At 38.5% G+C, this 18708-nt stretch overlaps 1 protein-coding gene across 1 annotated transcript in view; it reads right to left on the bottom strand.

Annotated features, from left to right (window-relative positions):
- atp8a2 (ATPase phospholipid transporting 8A2) overlaps positions 1-18708 on the bottom strand; it is a 60204-nt gene that overhangs the window by 30779 nt on the left and 10717 nt on the right. The window contains exons 3-23 of the mRNA XM_037694484.1: positions 16973-17072; positions 14450-14548; positions 14293-14338; positions 14022-14062; positions 11953-12026; positions 11643-11712; positions 11345-11472; positions 10880-10991; positions 10363-10531; positions 10134-10261; positions 9965-10042; positions 9788-9876; positions 9528-9572; positions 9277-9352; positions 8999-9187; positions 8879-8928; positions 8719-8788; positions 8552-8636; positions 7567-7706; positions 6540-6678; positions 6056-6120 (exon numbers count right to left, since the gene is read on the bottom strand). Coding sequence (XP_037550412.1) covers positions 6056-6120; positions 6540-6678; positions 7567-7706; positions 8552-8636; positions 8719-8788; positions 8879-8928; positions 8999-9187; positions 9277-9352; positions 9528-9572; positions 9788-9876; positions 9965-10042; positions 10134-10261; positions 10363-10531; positions 10880-10991; positions 11345-11472; positions 11643-11712; positions 11953-12026; positions 14022-14062; positions 14293-14338; positions 14450-14548; positions 16973-17072 — 1993 coding nt within the window. The remainder of the gene's footprint in view (positions 1-6055; positions 6121-6539; positions 6679-7566; positions 7707-8551; positions 8637-8718; positions 8789-8878; positions 8929-8998; positions 9188-9276; positions 9353-9527; positions 9573-9787; positions 9877-9964; positions 10043-10133; positions 10262-10362; positions 10532-10879; positions 10992-11344; positions 11473-11642; positions 11713-11952; positions 12027-14021; positions 14063-14292; positions 14339-14449; positions 14549-16972; positions 17073-18708) is intronic.

Consider the following 18708-nt stretch of genomic DNA (forward strand, 5'->3'; position numbering starts at 1 on the left):
TCAAGAACTCATGCACACACTGTTTTGAGCGGGAATTGTTTTCAAGTTTATATTTGGTTCACAAAATAGGTGCAGCATGGACCTAGTTAGATGAAGCACTATTTCCAAATTTAAAACAAAAAAATATATATAGCAAAACAAACACACCATTTTCTTTTGATAAGTCTAACAATAAAAATTAATAAATAATACTGGTAAATGGGACCACTATATATAGTGGACGTACATTTAACTGTGTGTATATTTTTTAAAGAAAAAAAAATCCTCAAAATGTGTTTAAATGTTACTTTTGAGCATTCTGAATTAAAAACACATCTAAAACAGACAAAAAAAAAGTTGTAAAGACAAAATATATTAAATTATGACCAATAAGACAAAAGTTTAAAGCTTCGTTTCAACTTTTGACCAAGCTTAAACAAAAAAAAAATTAAAGGATGCCAACAGGTTGTCCAAAAATATATCAAAACATTGAGACAAAACTGACAATAAAATACTTAAAAAAAAAAACTTTCAAAAGAGGGCAGGAAAAACAGGTGTCAACTTTTATGACCTAACTATGAAAATCAGCTAAAAATAATTAAGATTTATTTATGAACAAGCATCAACAAAGGTAAAAAATAAAATAAAAATAAATAAATCTCAGCGTTACTAAAACGAATATGTTTGTATGGTGTTGCTTGTTAAGTAAAAGAATCAAAGAGGGAGCCATCGGTGGTAAAATTAAAATGTAGTCTTCCAAAGCAAGAATTTTCCGTTTCATTTGAAATATTTGAGTTCTACATATATTTTTTCTTAAAAATAAATTAACTAAAACATCTGCCAAGAGCGGCAATCCCATTTTTTTGGTCCAAAGTGTCTGTCACTACAACACAGTGATGATGGGGAAAGCCAAATGTTAATCCTATCCAGTTCACCCACTCCAAAATCTAAACACCAGAATATAGCAAACGATACAAAATAAGATTAAGGTGAGTAGGTACAGAAAAATGCAGACAGACAGAAGGGAACAAGTGTTAACCAGACAGGAAACGGCTCACAAAGGGAGCTGTTGAGTGAAAAGAAGGTGGAGAAAGACGTGCTCGTGTTAACAGTGCAGATTCTGTCACCAGTGAGATTTCATACACAGTTTGATTATCAAACAGCCCATCTGTACAAACAGCCACATCCTATGCATCCTGGGCCAGAAATCCTCACACAAACGCACACACAGGTTGTGAGGAGAACAACACACACAAGCTGGAGCGATACATGCGTGTGTTTGCCATAAAAATGATTAATGAGCTGAAGAAAAGCGCTGTTTGCTTAAGAGTTGTACTGCGGGCAGCGTGGCAAGGACTGGGTGACTGTGGGAAAGTCGAATGACGACTGTTCTGAACCATCGGTCTGATCCGAGGAACCGCGTGCCGCTTCATCCTGAGTAAACAGTCAGCAGGTTTCAGCTCAGATGTTACATTTGTTGGCTCATTTCAACAAGGAAGACGACGGAGCAGGTTTCTGCTAGTCTGTGTGTGACCTGAAGGTGACAGATGGCGCTCGTCACATCTTCGGTGGTTGCAAAGCGTTTTACCCAGGAGACTGCTCTCCGGGTTTGTTTTGGTGCGACCGAGCGCCAAAAAGATATCGAATTACCACTTATCCATCGACCTAAAATGGATCCGCCAAATCCTCCCGTCTCTTTGCAGATTGTCCATCTCCAACATAAACACTCCCCCTGCTTTATTCACAAGCCCACTCTTGTGTTTCCACCAAGATAAACACATATTTTGTTCCTCGTTTTTGCTCTTCTTAAGTCTCTGTTTGGGGCATGTTTTCCCTGTCATACAGCACACGGGGTGTGTGGTCGCTTCCTGAGCGCAGACACTGTTGCCGACAGATGTGAAGGCAGTAGTGCGAGGAGAAAGGAGGGGACTGCATGTATTAAAATAATGACAACAGAGAGGAGCAACACATCCAGGAACAATCCCTACACTTTGACTGGTTCAAATAAAAGTTCAAACTCAAAATGATAAATATTTTACTGCACCCCTGTCTGACTTCTTCAGTTGTGTCCTGATGACAAAATCCGTCCACACACAAACCCACAACAGAAGTCTCCACGTCTGAATCTGTGCTTGATCTCACCAAAACGCACAATGACAAGCTGAAAACATTACCAGCTATGCTACAGTGCCTGATACAAATGGGAGCAAAAGGTCAAACCTGAGGAGAGATTCTGATAAGCAGCTTCTGTTTTCACTCATGTGCAGGTTGGACTTTCAAACGGGTCCACATGCGTAAAGAAGACAACCTGGTGTGAGCTATTTTAAGTGATCCTTAGATAAGTGTCGAACTGAAGATGGCATGGCTTTCATCTACATCACACACAACCATAGCTCTCTGAAGTGGTCCTGATAGGAAAGCATGAGAGGCTCCACATGTGTGTTTATTTCTGCTGTTACAAACTTTAAGTTTAATTTAAGGGTCAGTTAGTTTCGGTGGCCATCTTGAAGTTCATTATTTGTAGATGCACATCCGATGATTGTTTCCTGAAAGTTCCATTAAAATAAGTCTAAATATTCATGACAACCGCACAGAGGCAGAAACACTACCGTCTGTTTTTGCCTTTTGGCAGCAGGCGTTAATGAGATCGCACACACGAGAATCCACTCATGACCCTTCGTTGTTGTGTCATGAATGTCATCCAACTGTTATCAGCTTTCCTGGGAGTAAGCTGCGTTTTCCTGTGCTGCTCAGCGACTCTTCCCACAGTCTTGTGTTTATTCTGTCGTCTTTAGACAGCGCCGCTCAGCTGCAACACTTCATATAAAGTCACTCGGCCGTTCAACATGTTTTTATTCTTGTCTGAAAACAGTTTGAGATGGATTAGAAACTTTTCTTTTCTCACACGCTGGAGCAAAAGATACTCAGGAATTTGTCTGACTTGCTTTCGAGTCAATGATGGTGTATACAGTCAGAGTCAGAGTTTCTTTATTGTCATTCGCACCTCATGTGGTACATGTGGTGGAGCGAAATTATGTACACGGGGTCCCAGTTACATCCAACAATAAAATGTCTAAGAAAAACAGTAATAACATCTAAGATATGAACTAAGAAAAACATCAACTAAATATACACTAAGCACTCATAACATAAAACATTGAACATCAGCACAAACATGAACATGAGTCTGTGAGCAGATGTGCACGCATGAACACATCAACATTGAAACAGATCAGCAGCAACATGCAGGTGCTGGTCATAAAATTAGAATATCATGAAAAAGTTGATTTATTTCAGTAATTCCATTCAAAAAGTGAAACTTGTATATTATATTCATTCAGTACACACAGACTGATATATTTCAAATGTATATTTATTTTAATGTTGACTATTATAACTCAAAACTAATAAAAAACCCAAATTCAGTATCTCAGAAAATGAGAATATTGTGAAAAGTTTTAATATTGAAGACACCTGGTGTCACACTTTAATCATCTAACTCCAAACACCTGCAAAGGCCTTTAAATGGTCTCTCAGTCTAGTTCTGTAGGCTACACAATCATGGGGAAGACTGCTGACTTGACAGTTGTCCAAAATACGACCATTGACACCTTGCACAAGGAGGGCAAGACACAAAAGGTAATTGTTAAAGAGGCTGGCTGTTCACAGAGCTCTGTGTCCAAGCACATTAATAGAGAAGTGAAGGGAAGGAAACAATGTGGTAGAAAAAAGTGTACAAGCAATAGGGATAACCACACCCTGGAGAGGATGGTGAAACAAAACCCATTCCAAAATGTGGGGGAGATACACAAAGAGTGGACTGCAGCTGGAGTCAGTACTTCAAGAACCATCACGCACAGACGTATGCAAGACATGGGTTTCAGCTGCTGCATTCCTTGTGTCAAGCCACTCTTGAACAAGAGACAGCATCAGAAGCGTCTCGCCTGGGCTAAAGACAAAAACGACTGGACTGCTACCGAGTGGTCCAAAGTAATGTTCTCTGATGAAAGTAAATTTTGCATTTCCTTTGGAAATCAATGTTCCAAAGTCTGGAGGAAGAGAAGAGAGGAACAGAATCCACATTGCTTGAGTTCTAGTGTCAAGTTTCCACAGTCAGTGATGGTTTGGGGTACCATGTCATCTACTGGTGTTGGTCCACTGTGTTTTCTAAGGTCCAAGGTCAACGCAGCCGTCTACCAGGAAGTTTTAGAGCACTTCATGCTTCCTGCTGCTGACCAACTTTATGGAGATACAGATTTCATTTCCCAACAGGACTTGGCACCTGCACACAGTTCCAAAGCTACCAGTACCTGGTTTGAGGACCATGGTATCCCTGTTCTTAATTGGCCAGCAAACTAGTCTGACCTTAACCCCATAGAAAATCTATGGGGTATTGTGAAGAGGAAGATGTGATACATCAGACCCAACAATTCAGAAGAGCTGAAGGTCACTATCAAAGCAACCTGGGCTCTCATAACACCTGAGCAGTGCTCGGACTGATCAACTCCATGCCACGCCGCATTGCTGCAGTAATCCAGGCAAAACGAGTCCCAACTAAGTATTGAATCCTGTACATGCTCATATTTTTTATGTTCATAATTTTCAGTTTGTCAACATTTCTAAAAATCCTTTTTTTTTAATTGGTCTTAAGTAATATTCTAATTTTCTGAGATATTGAATTTGGGGTTTTCATGAGTTGTCAGTTATAATCATCAACATTAAAATAGATAAACTTTTGAAAAATATCAGTCTGTGTGTAATGAATGAATATAATATACAAGTTTCACTTCTTGAATGGAATTACTGAAATAAAGCAACTTTTTCAAGATATTCTAATTTTATGGCCAGCGCCTGTATTTAACCTCTGCATTTGCCGTTTATCGTCTATTCAGGCCAAAACGTCTGCTTTTCAAGTCAACAACATTACAGACAGCTAACCTTGAACTGCATTCAATCAAACAAAGCAGACTACAAAATTGCTAATCATATTAGGATTGATCAGATTACAACGTTAACAGCATTTTCTTTCACATATTTGTGCTGACTGTATGGAGAACTTTAGATCTTAAGTGTCCTAATTGCCTTAAAGTTTAATATTCACCCAGCCTAACCTAATTTGAATTTCCATTTGTGCCCCATGTCTGGATTTTGACCAGCAGCTCAAAGTCTGGAAACCTTGAGGCGTTATCTTTAATAAGCATGAAAGTGCAAAATTTCTCAAGTAGCCCATTTATCAGAGTGAGGCCCATTTATCAGAGTGAGGCAAGAGTCAGAAATAATGATGGGGTAAAGGTGTTCAGCTAATTGTATAATTACAACCAAGTTGAAATAAGTTTACACTTAAAATTAGATCCCCTGTTGACCATATAACAGGATCACGCTGCAGACTAATACTTCACAAGCTCTCAGTCCGAGACGCCCACCAGCTGAGAAATGAGCACAGACGTCTGTCCTTTTACTGTTAACACACACTTAGGGTCCACAAACCTATGTTCACACACAATTATAGACAGGGTTGTATTTTATATCTAGGAAGATATAATCCCCAACTTTCACATAATAAATGCAGAAACATGAACACGCTGGGACTTTCTTAGAAATTGTGTGCAAGGAAACACATGACAGCAATGAAGCCGTCTTGGCCAATTGGTCACACATGAAACCTAAATACAAAGAATGCATAAGTGAGGCTAAAAGAATTAAGAAAATTAAATTTACAGACAAGGAAAGACTCAGTTCTTGATCTAAATAGTAACATGAACGCATATGATACGTACAAACTGCTGGCATTTAACTAGAAATAGATCCGACCAGGAGCGACATAGATCAGTGACAGCATGAAACTGTACTATTCTCCGAAAGGAGGGTGCGGGGGGGGACATCAGAGACTTTAATTACCTGCACCTGTGAACACACAAAGAGCCACACCCACCAATCTGGCTGCAGACCACACCCTGGTTCTCACGGTAAACTGCTGAAGACCCCACCACAGAACTTCCTCCCTCGAGAACGCTCGCACAAAGTCCCCGAGTTTAAAACAAAGAAGAGGAGGAAAAAAAAGGAGAGGGACACTCACATCAAGGGAGTCTTCGTTGACGATAATGAGGGACATGCCGTGTGTCACCAGACGACAGGAGTAACCTGAGGGACAACATGGATCTGGATATGAGACTGTGATGCAAAGTTGAAATTTAACACAAAAAAAATGCAACTTGTGGAAACTCTGGACGTCACTTTGCTCTCAGGCATGTTCAAAACAAGACGATCAGTAAAGTACAGTCTCTGAGGGTTTTTGACTTTAATTTAGCGTGACAAGCGTCAGCTCAAGTTTTTCTTTTAGAAACCTGGACACCTTGACACCTGCCCATAGTCTTTTTTCACAGCTGCCAAGAAACCAAACACATGTCACTGCAATCCCCTGATATGTCGGACTTTTTAAACGAACAGTGACAGCTTTCTCCTCCAAGAATCCTTTGAAAGCATCACTAACTTTTTTACACCTTTTTACACTTAAAAAAAATCATAGTCATAGTATTCCCCCCCCCCCCCCCCCATCTCACCTATGTTGATGGCAGTCTCTTGCTTGTCTCCTGTAAGGACCCAGATCTTAATGTCGGCTCTCATCAGAGTGGCAATCGTGTCTGGGACGCCAGCCTGGAGACGGTCCTCTATGGCTGTGGCGCCCAGCAGCATTAAATTCTGTTGGTGGGACAAAGAAAGCGTGATTATTTGAGGAAAGTACAACATAATGTTTCTTTTTTAAATAAATAAATAAAAATCTAATGAAGTTAGCCAGCTACCCCTTTCTTTTATTGTTTGTGAGCACCCTTCCATTAGACATATCTAATTTAAGGATGTGAGCGATGCCAGAGGGCTCGGTTCAGACGGAAAAGCAGCTCAGTTTAGACCTCTGTACTAGCTCTGTTTCGTCATGCCAAAAAGTAAGCCATTACCTTTTCCCCCTGCTTGCTTTAATTTGTTCAGCATTTAAATGCATGTGTGACCTCATTAGACTCCCACACAGACACACAAGTTAACACAACTGTGTTGTTGACTCCAGTTTTATGGGGCTTTTGGCAGACTGGTGCAGGTAATTACCCTTGTGGTCTCCCAGTCAGAGCTCTCCTCCTCACATACTTTTCTCACTTCAACTCCTTCTTTCAAGTTTTATTTTATATATAATTTCAGCTCTACAGAATGCACTAACATTTACTTTTTAACTACATATATTACCAACAAGGACGTTCACCAAGCATAAATCAGGTATGGTAAAAGAAAAAAAACTAAACAAATCATTTGAAAAAAAGGTTATTTTAACTTTGCTTTGCAATCCAAGGATGTAGAGGGACTCAATGGTGCAACTCTGCCCCCAGCTGGCAACCAAAGCAGTTTGTTGCTCTTTTTAAAAGATGCATCAAATACAAATAAATGTATATTTAAAAAAAGGCCCCACAAAAAATAAAATAAAATAAAAAGACATCACCAAAAATCTAAAACAGAGATATTTTAAGACATGCAGAAGTTTAATATTTAACGTGTCACTTAAAAATATCAGCCAGATACAGCGATCATTAATATTATTTTTACCTTTTCCAGTATTTCATATATCTCTTCTAGTTTTTGAGCACGGTCTTTGAGTTCAATGCTGACACGGCTGTACTCTTTCAACCACTCCTGGTAGGCGCCTTCTTCCAGGTCCACATACGCAAAACAGAGTGTCCTCAGACCTGAGTGAATAGATGAAGTAAATAATTAAAAATATGAATAAATAACTGAAGGTACGGAGCAGATAGTGTTTTATTTACAAGGTAGTAAACAATAAAATTTAACTTAACCCTGTCTTTGTCTTTATTATTAGAACTGTGCAAAGTTACAATACAAAACTGTGTGTATTGTAATTGGGGTGGCTGTGGCTGAGTGGTTAGAGCAGTCGTCCTCCAATGCGAGAGCTGTGGGTTCGATTCCACCAGCAGTCAGATGCTGAAGTGTCCCTGGGCAAGACACTGAACCCCTCATTGCCTCTGATGTGTGTCCCATCGGTGTAGGAATGTGATAAAGCTCTGATTATTTTTTGTAAAGATATATTAAGAGTGCTGAATGAATGGATAAATGAGGGCACAGATAGTGTAAAGAGCTTTGAGTATCTTGATAAAATAGAAAGGTGCTATATAAGTACAGTCTGTGTACCATTTACAAAATAGATTTGCACATTAGATTATGTAGAAAAAAATTACTAGATTATTAAATAAATTAAAGATTGCCTTCACACTCTGAAGGATTTTTGACAAGGGCGTGAGTATTTTAAAGAGTTTCAGAAAAGAAAAAAATAAGTTAAAGGGTGCATCAACGACTCAATACATCACAAAAAGCCTGCAGACACACAACTTTTTAAACTGAGACCAACGAGGAAAATAGACCCCTGAAGAAACACGCTGAAATTAAAGTTCCATTTTCTATCCATGTTCATAAAAAAAGATTAAAAGCAAGACAAAATATGTCCAAAATAAATTGATTTAGAAAGAAATCAACAGAAATGAACCCCACACAGCTCCTTCCCACTCTTGGGTTTTACCTTCAGTAGCGAACTGCTCCAGATGAGCAACAGTTATTTCTTTGTATTGAGAGGTTTCGTGCAGACGTTCAAAAATAACATTATCCTGAAAAAGAAAAGACATTCTACATTATATCAACAATTTGTGACGAGATTTAGGACTGATGGTGACAACGACGTAAACGTACAGCTCCTTTGCAGTAAAGCCGCAGCTTCCCGCTGGGCGTCCTGACCACCACAGACATACGCTTGCGGTTACTGTGAAAGAAAAAGTAATTCTAGCTTCAAGACACGACTTAAGCCACGACTTATTTAAAATTATGGAGCTAACAATACAGGAAGGATTACCTGGAAAACTCAAGCACATTCAGCAGCTCATAGCTCATCTCTTTTCCTCTCTGAAACACAGCAAAAAATAAAAATCAACCACCTTAAACAGAGAAATTTAGACAAATTTTACACACTTACAGCGTCAATGATGACAGAATCAGGGGTCCTAGCAGTGAAAACAAAACCAAGTCCTTTAGCAGCTTTGACCAGCGCTCCTTCATCAGGTGATGATGCTTGGTAGATGATCTGGTTATCCTCCCTCTCTGGTACGACCGTGTGACACACTGCCATCATCGTCAGGAACTCGCAGATCTGTGGCGATGTAGGCTGGAAGCATACAGAGAAGTTGAAAGATTTAAACTGCAATATTAGCACATTCTGAAACATTAAAACTTTAGCTAAAATGGTTCACCCACATGGTTCTTTTCTATGTTCTGAATGAGGGTCGGGTCGTCAAACTCTGTGGAGTTATGACTGCTGGACGGCAGATTACTGAAAGACAAAAATGTCATTTCACTTAACGAGTGGGGGGGGGGGGGGACAACAATTATAAACTCTTTGTTGAAAGCCTGCACACATTCAATTAATTTAGAAAATGCACAAAGCAGAAAAAAAAGAAACCACACCAGAAGGGGAAAGATGGAGGACAGGAAAGAAGATCGCTAACCTGAAGTCCTCCATTGAACGATCACAGTCAAGATCAGGGAAGTGGCTGCAGGTACAGTTCAGGTAGAAATGCAAATGGAATAAGTTCAAAATTATTTGATCAGTTTCTTTGATTAGCAGGAAGTTAAATGAGTAAGTTGTGATTAAGACTTTGTTACAAGGTTTAGAAATGGACTGCAGACATGCATTTAAAAGCAATCAGAGTTCTTATTTCATTAATACAGAGATGCTTTAGAGGTATTTAAACAAAAAATGACTGACCCATATGTGATCCCTGCAATGGTACACTTCTTAAAGTGCATGATGTTACAGGTGAGAGTGCCTGTCTTGTCAGAAAAGAGGTATTTCACCTGGAAAAGTCAGAAAACATACCATGTTTTATTAGTCTTGTATTAACATGCAATGGTCATTATGCATTCATTATTCAGAAGAACTGACCTGGCCCAGTTCTTCGTTGAGATTAGATGTTCGAGCCATGGCTGGTGTGTCTGTCTCCGCGTAATACATCTCCACGTCCTGAAGACAAGCAAACACGATCCTTAAAAATATTTATTCCTTATACAAATAATGCTTATATGAGAAGACATGTTAAAATAAAGATTTGTACCCAGTTGATGAAGAGGGCCTGTGTGAATTTCACCACCTCCAAAGTGACCAGAAGACTGATGGGGATCAGGTTGTTGTAGAGGATGATAAATGTCAGCAGGTTATATGCAAAGTTGGTGGAGATGTCCCCTGATATCACGAGAAATGTCCTCAATTAGTATCCGTGAGATTCCTCGCCGTGACAAAACTGAATCCACCCGTCATGAAGTATTTTGTGTCTGTGCTCTCACCTGCCCTGGACAGGTACCAACAGGCTTCATCTGTGTGCTCTCTGTTCCAGATGGCTGCGCCCACAGAGCTGACCAGCGCCATAACCAGCAGGATCCCGAACAGAACCAGGATCTGCATGTTGGTCACCCGCTCCACATTAGAGCGCTTCAGTGGTGCCTTTGTAGAGTTCTGAAAAATGGACGAGTCAAAAAATAAAAATAAAAACAGGTGTTTTTATACAGAGAGGAAAAGTCCAGCAACAAATTATCTATTTCTGTTTTACTGAGTCAATCATTTTTTAAATCAGACAAATTGCATACATTACAGTAAAATGTTATTTTTAGCAGAACAATGTGCAAGAAATCAGAACAGCATGTGCATAGATTTGACACTCTTTAGTTTGGATGTATGAAAGTCTTAAATAAAGGTAATGATGACATAAAACTCAGCTCGAAAGGCCTTTTTCGAAGACATTTAAATCCAGAACTTACTTTTTTTTTTAATATAAAATTTATTGTCTTCAGACAAGAGCTATACCTGCATAAGTTTGGAGTCATGGCCAGTGTAGACGACAATTCCCAGAACCCATTGTGTGTTCCTGAGCTGAGCGCCTCGTAGCAGTACCTGGTCTGGACCCAGAGGAGCTGGACTGAGGTGAAAAAACAACAAAACAATGAAAAATAATAATAATAATAAATGAATGCAGATTTCTAGAATTTAAACTGAGCATTGTTAGCATATTTTTTAAGCTTTTTTTGGTCAAAAATCCTTTAATTTTTGTTACCAAAATCTTAAATCTTTCTTTAAGGACATGTTTTCTAATTTAAAGTAGACGAAGTATCCATTAATTTAAAACCCGTTGAGTCATTGTGCATTTTTAACACATATTTCATGCACAATTTTATTGAGACGCGGTGTTTTAAGAAAAGAGAAAAAAAATCTGAATTGATTATTTTAATTAATCCTGGCAGTACAAATACTGCTAAAAACTCTAAGTCTTACTTTTGGTTCTCTAGCCGCAGCGTGCCGCTGAAGTCGTACAAGTGTCTGTTGGGTCCCTCACACTCCAAACGACCAGACAGCGCCATCAAATCCTCTACGGTCTGAAGACCAGCTGTGACTGAAAGACCCTGGAGACACAAAACCAACAAGAAAAGTCGAGCAAGATTTTTTTTATTATTATTATTAACCAAAAGAAAACAGAACAGCAAACAACTTTCTGAAAATACAACTCAAAGAGACGCAATCAAGTGTCAAAGTTCCTGTCTGAGTTTGCGTACGGTCCACAAAGATTTCCCACCTGTCTGATCTTCAGGTTGGTTTCTCCATCCAGATTAGAGGTCTCAATGTAGCACATGGCCTGAGGCTCGCTGCAGAAAGGAAACAAATGATGCATTTAATAGCCAACTATTTAGATTTCTCAGATAACTCATGTATTCTCCATTTCCTTCTTTAGATAACTTTGACTTTACTTGTCTACATCATAATAAAAGTATTAGTTGAAAAAATTTAATTTGAAGCAAATGATTGGATTATATTAATGGGACATAGTGTTTTAAGACACGCATATAATTCATGTTCATGCATAGTCTGGTAAAACAGAGTCTGACCTGGAGGAAACTATAACCATGTCAGCTGGAAGGTGCTGGCCATTGGTCACCTTCACTATGTCTCCTACTGCCACCTAATGGCCAGGATGCAGCCGTGCAACAGCGTGAGGGAGGGAAACGAGGTGAAAAGGAGGTAAAAAGAGGGGGAGTTAAAGAGGGGGTGTAAAGGAGAGTTACAGAATTAAGAGAAATAAATAACAGGCAGGTTAATCAGTGAGCAGAAGGAATGCAGCCATCAGATAACGTGACAAAGCACAGCAGTGCATCACTTTTAACTCTCATTAGGCGACAAAAGAAAAAGTGTGTGGCTTTAAAAAACAACAAGAGTACAAAAAATATTCATTAGAATCAATCAGACATGGCACAGCAGTCTAAAATGCACAAAAATAAAACTGCAGAAGATCTTGCAGTCAAAGTTTTGAATAGTAAAAACCCACAACCTGTTTATGAGTTCAAAAACAAAGTTCTGGAAAAGCACGTGGACAAGTTAAAACATGACGTGAAGCAGGACCAACAAGCACAAGAACAAGTTCTCTTTAGGAAAACAACAACCAAAGGATAAAACGACAAGAAAACTCAATTCTAGTTTGATCAATTCCTAATAAGAAATTAAAAATTGTATGCAAACATGCACATTATAATTATTAATCAAATGCAAGTCTGTGCATTTTCAGACTAATAGTTTTATATTTCAGTACACAGAAAAAATAATCTAAGTTTATACCATTAGCTAAAAAAAAAGTACAAAATTCAAATCTTGTCATGAAAGATTAGGAAGAAAACTGAGAAGACCTGACTAATGAGTTTAAATGTCAGCCGGAACAAATTCCCTCACCTGTCATGATGAGGGAGCTTAGATCTTAAAGAAATAAATCAATCAGCCATGTCACCCATTTCACAAGAACTCAAATTTGACTTGATTCAAACTAATGGAGCGAGAATGTACACAGCTGGGCTTCGTTAATGAGTACATTCAATAAGGACCTAAAGGAAACGGTTACACTTTGCAGTCTGACAACCTGGAGTTCATTCGGCTCGGCTTGAGCAGCATTTATCCTGATCCACCGACATCTATTATATACATTTGTTGTATTGCTTTTGTTTTGGTTGTTTATGTGAATTCTAATCCAGCTTTTAGACTGTTTTCTTCCATTATTTTGTTCTGCAATCTACCGTATTTTAAGGCGTATAAGTCGCAGTTTTTTTGCATAGATTTGCCAGTCCTGCAACTTATACGCCGAAGTGACTTATGTACGGGTTTTTTTTCATATTCACAACGCAATTTTTGACTGACGCTTTAAATGTTCATTCATACTGATATGAACCAGAGTAAACATTACCATTTGCAGCCGCTATAGGCATGAGAGTGCCCTCAAGGCTTTTGAAACTACCGGTAGGCGTATATGTTGTTCCTGTACCGCTGCCTCCGCCGCCCCCCCGCGATTTTTAAGCCGAAGCAACTTAGATGCCAGAAAATACGGTACTTCTGCCTATTTTAGGCATTAATATTTCAAATTATTGCAAGTCAGAGCACCCAGCTCTGACTTTAGGTTTTTAGAACTTTGGTAATTTTTGAAATATCAATCATTCGATCAATTAATCAAACTTTATAGTCCATAACATTGCATGAAATATTGAAGTTTATTTACAAAACTTTCTCCCCTAGAAATAAAATGAGATCACTTCAGTTCCTTCCAAAACAATGCTCTTTTTGAAATCGGCTTCAGAATACGCACTTATTTTTTGTCTTTTTCTGTTACTTTCAGATTTATAGTCAGACTTGGTTTTATTTTTTTTAAGTGAGCCGTTTTAGCTACTTTGAGCTAATGTTTTTGCTACTTTTAGCTTTTTGCTAGTGTTCTGCTTCTCCAGCAGACTCATTCAGCAATCTGTGTCCTCACTGCATTTTCACAGATGATACAATGTGTCCAATTTTGTTTCAGCTGCACATTTGTATTCACGTGCCAATAATCCCCAAAAAAGCGTATGATACATGAACTGTAAAAGAATAAAATAAACTGGAGCGATACAGAAAGCAGCAGAGTTGAAGGATGAGATGAAAATGATACCTGCTTCCAGATGATGGTCTGCCAAGCTCCGTTCCGCAGCACTGAGAGACAAGCACAACACAGCCCTCAGTCAGCCTATAGATCAGGTCTCATACAGTATTCATGGCCTCTAAAAACTTTTGTCTGTTTGTCTGCCACTGAGTGGCCCGCACTATATTGACATAGACAGCAGCCATTCATCCAGCCATGAAAGGAAAACAAAACCCAAGCAAATAGAGGCAAGCACATCCAAAAGGACAGTTAATGCACTTTTAACAAGCACTCTCAGTACCTGTTGTCTTCTTCTTGTTTACTGTATTGTCTGCTTTGTGTCTTTTCTGTAAAGAGGAGGGAGAAAATCATTAACTTTTAAGATAACCATATCTTTTACTTTCAAGAATAAAAAAAAAAGGATGATTAAAAAGCCAAACCTGACTTCTGTTACTCACATAATCCTCTATGATTTCTTTAATCCCGGCCACAGTGAGGATGAAGATGAGCGGGACCAGTGTGGTGTAGCGACCGGTTGGAGACACGTCAGGGATTTGCTGAGGAGAAACAAAAGAATCACCTCTCTGAAATCCCAAATCTCTGAAGCCTTCAAGAATGATTTGTTCAGTTTCAACACTGATTATGGCATGAGGAATAATAAGAAGGTAATGAAGTAGAAGAAAATGTGACAAGAAAAAAGATAAACAAGACGCATCTACCATTCATGAAAAATCCAGTGCTAGTTAACTGTAAAGAGGAAACTACAGCACAATATATACAAGTGCTTCCAATATTTAAACTTTAACATTTTCACATATTAAAATCTAAAAGCTGTGAAAGAATTAGTTAAACATGTAATGCACCTGAAGTGACCAGTGTATAATATTAACTATTAATATAAAAACATTTGTTTACCATTTATTGTTACATTGGTGCAAATGCATGTGTGGACTTTTGTCAGTAAGTTTTCACATTATGCAGAGTACTTCTCCAGCAAAAAAATATTTAATTGATAGGGAGGTAAAGGAAGAACTTAGAAGCTTTAAATGAGCAGGTCAAATGAACAAACTTAAAGGGATAGTGCAGATCTTTTGATTGACAAATATTTACTGGTTGTTGACAAATCTTTGAAACTCACTTAGGCAAAATAAAGTTTATATCCGACTGGATTGACGACCCATTGGTCATAAAGACCAAAGTGGACAGCTGCCGTCTTCTGTCTCTAACATTTTGTAGCTGCTCATACAAACTTACACTGGTGTTCATTTGTTTGTGTTAAAGCAATGAGTTTGACCAGTGGTGGGTCTGCTTCCGCTAAACAGCTAATCCCCTAATAGCGGAACTAACTTTCCATGTAGCAGATTAGCATTTTCACTAACTTCGAAAACTTTTAGCGGAATTAGCCCCTGCTATATTTAAAGGCTGTAAATTCAAGGTTGCTGATTTTTTTAAAGGCAGTTCTTCACACCAAAAATCATACAGGAGAATGGCGATTTACATGGAGCCATGCTATGCTATGCAACGCTATGCAGAATTAAGCAAAGCTAGGTGCCACACGGTATTGTCACCATCCTTGACCCCCACCCCCACCCCATATTTACCGCAAACAGTCTCTGACTCGTAGTGTCAGTTTAGAACCAATAACAGAGACTTTAACATCAATACCAAACCAGATGGGTTTGGTAACTGGGTGTAACTGGGACCTTGAGTACACAATTTCATTCCATCTCATGTATCACATGTGATGCGAATGACAAAAACACTTGAACAGGAACATAACATGAAAAACCCATTTTCACTCTCAGAAACATTGTAAATAGTCAGAAACATTGCACACAATTCCTACCCAGCATGCTTTGCAACACTCGCACCGTCTCTGGGACGTGACTCTCACACACATTTCACACATCTTTACTTTAAAACAAATAGATTTATTACCGAGAGAATATTAATGATGCACATCAACTTTGTAGTTAGTTTATAAAAGTAGTTAACCACAAAGAGGACCATCAAAGTAAGTTAACTCATTGCGGTAAATGGCATGAGGAGACGACCGACACACATTGAACGCATCGCTCTGCTCCAGCACAGCAGAGTTCTTCTTCGCCTCTTTGGTTCTGATGGACCAGTTAAATTTCTGAAAGCTCACCTTTGAACGAGACATGGATGCTATACCTGTGATTTATGAACCATTTTGAGTTGTGTTCACTTACAACGTTGTCACATTACAGACAGACTTACAGTATCAGTGACAGCAATGTGTGATAAAAGCTAGTGCTTTAGCCTTGGCAGGCTGCTTATTTATTTTTTTTATCCGTTTAGCACTTTAGCATTAGCTTCTGATATTTTTTTTTTATCCATTTAGCAGTTTAATGTAAATACTTGTGAAATAAAAGTGCTCACATGAACCATAAAATTTTTTAGGTATCTAATGAAGGCCATTTTATAAAGGATTTATTAATTTTTCATCTAAATTGTTTTCATACAATATTAAAAATAAAATATAAATCAGTTATTAAAACACTGTTTTTGATTATGTTATATAAAGTGTTTACAAACTCAAATATATCATTAATATAACCTTAATAAAATGTCTCTTTTTAGGAAATGGTATCAAAACGTTTGACAACACAAACTGAATGGTTTAAGCCCTTCTAGGATTAGCTCTTAGCTTGTCAATCTGGTCAGAACAAACTCTTTGTCCAAACTGAGGTCATTCAAAGAGCCATCTACAACAGGTAATATATTAATTATTCATAATCTTTCCATAGAAACTAACTAAGATCTGAGCTACAGCTTTAATCAAGTCTTAAACTTTAAAAACCAAAAGCACCACTTTCAAAAAATCTATAACATAACACCAAAAGCAAAGGAAACGCCGTGTAAACCTAAGATTATTTTCAAATAGACTTTTCAGAACGTCTCATACAGAGGGCAGGGTAAACGAAACATGAGATAAGACCCATTGTGCTTGGGTTTACCTGCATGAGTGCGATGAACAAGAAGAAGGCATTGGCCGCCCGCCTGATCTGCTCATAGAGAAACCGGGGCAGAAAGGTGAGGATTCCATACTTGGTGGTACTGCAAAGAAAGGCGGGAACAAAAGAGAGGTCAGTCAGAGTTTATGTCCAGACAGAGTAAAGTGGAGGAAAGTAATGCATTAGTAAATGCAGGAATTCATGTATAAATTGTGTGCTAATAGCTTTTTGAAACTAACATTCTCAGGGGCATTGCTTTAAAGGCTGAATAACACTTTTGAGTTTTAATGCTGCAGCAGTTAAAAATCTATTAGGAACACTTTACTGTGCTCAGAGAGGGCAAGCAGAGTCAATACAGGCTGCACGCACATCACACCTAAAAATAGAGACTTTCTAAATCCCAAAACACTAAACTTAGACTAAAATCTACAGGAAATAGGTGCAAGAAACCTTGGCAGCCTATATCTGTCTGTCAGTCAGCTGTATTGATCAGACAGCTGTATTGATTAGCCTTGATATAGCCATTAGCTACAGTAAGAGCTTTTACAAAGGCTAAAAATAAACACAAATAAACATAACTAAATACATAAACAAAAAAAAACTACAAAGCCAAGGTCTGTTTTTCTTGCGTTCAATGTTTTTCTTGTGTGGCCTAAGTGGAAAGTAAGAGCAACTGCTATGAATTTTCATTAATGGACAGAGCATGTTTGCTTGAGTGGGTGCACAGAGTGCATGCACCACATGACGAAGCACATCCATCCACTGCAGCTCACAATCTCCAAGGAGATGAACTCAGAGCAGCTCTCTGCCCATCTGCCTTTTCCGCACACAGACACAAATTACAGAGAGCAGGACATTACATGGAAAAAGACAGCAGCTCAACAGCTGCTGGGCTGTCACACGGACACGCAACATCCTGACCCTGATGCCACGGAAACCTCAGAGCTGGTGATACTACACCTGTGTTCCAGTAGATAAAGTTGCCTTGATCTAATCAAAGACGAGTGTTACCAGACTCCAAAAACGGCAACGCGCACAGGTTTCCACTGTTTCAGAATTACAACAAAACACCCACAGCATCTGGATGTGGTATTTTTCATAGTATAGATGTCAAAAAAGTCTGGAGGCGTCAACAGCTGTTTGCAGCAGGGGAGATGCTCTCCTGCAGTGATGGTGTTTGTACTCCAAACAAATGTTTCTAATACCTTAAAGGCTGAAAATGGGAGTCCAGCTTGCTTGTGAGACTTATATTTTTATTGTCCCACTATCTGTCAAACTTAATTATTGTAAAAGAAAAGACAAATTTTAAGTAAAAAAAAACACTGCTTGTGTTTGTAAACTAATTATTTTATAAACTTGCACAAATATCCCTTGATTTCCACTAACAGACCCAGAAGGCCCTGCAATATGATGCTATTTTAAGTGAAAATGTACAAGCTTTGTTATGAACAGTCAAAATGTTAAATTCTTCCAGAAGATTAGATGTTATTGATAGAAATTGAAAATTAACCAATCGAAAATGGCCATAACAACTAAACCATTACCAGCATAGAAGCTTGACCGTGGAAGAGCTGGGAAATAGAGACGAGCATTTATACAGATGAAAGCTATAACGCTTTAATCTCTGGGGAAAAAAAAAATAAAAAATCAATGTCTATTGAACTGTTAAAACACAACTTGGAGAGTTACAGGAATACAAGGATATCAAAAGCCTTTCCTCTTGGAGCAGGAGTGCTCCT

The sequence above is a fragment of the Nematolebias whitei genome, chromosome 20, assembly GCF_014905685.2.
Source record: "Nematolebias whitei isolate Nwh7 chromosome 20, NemWhi1, whole genome shotgun sequence".
NCBI lineage: Eukaryota > Metazoa > Chordata > Actinopteri > Cyprinodontiformes > Rivulidae > Nematolebias > Nematolebias whitei.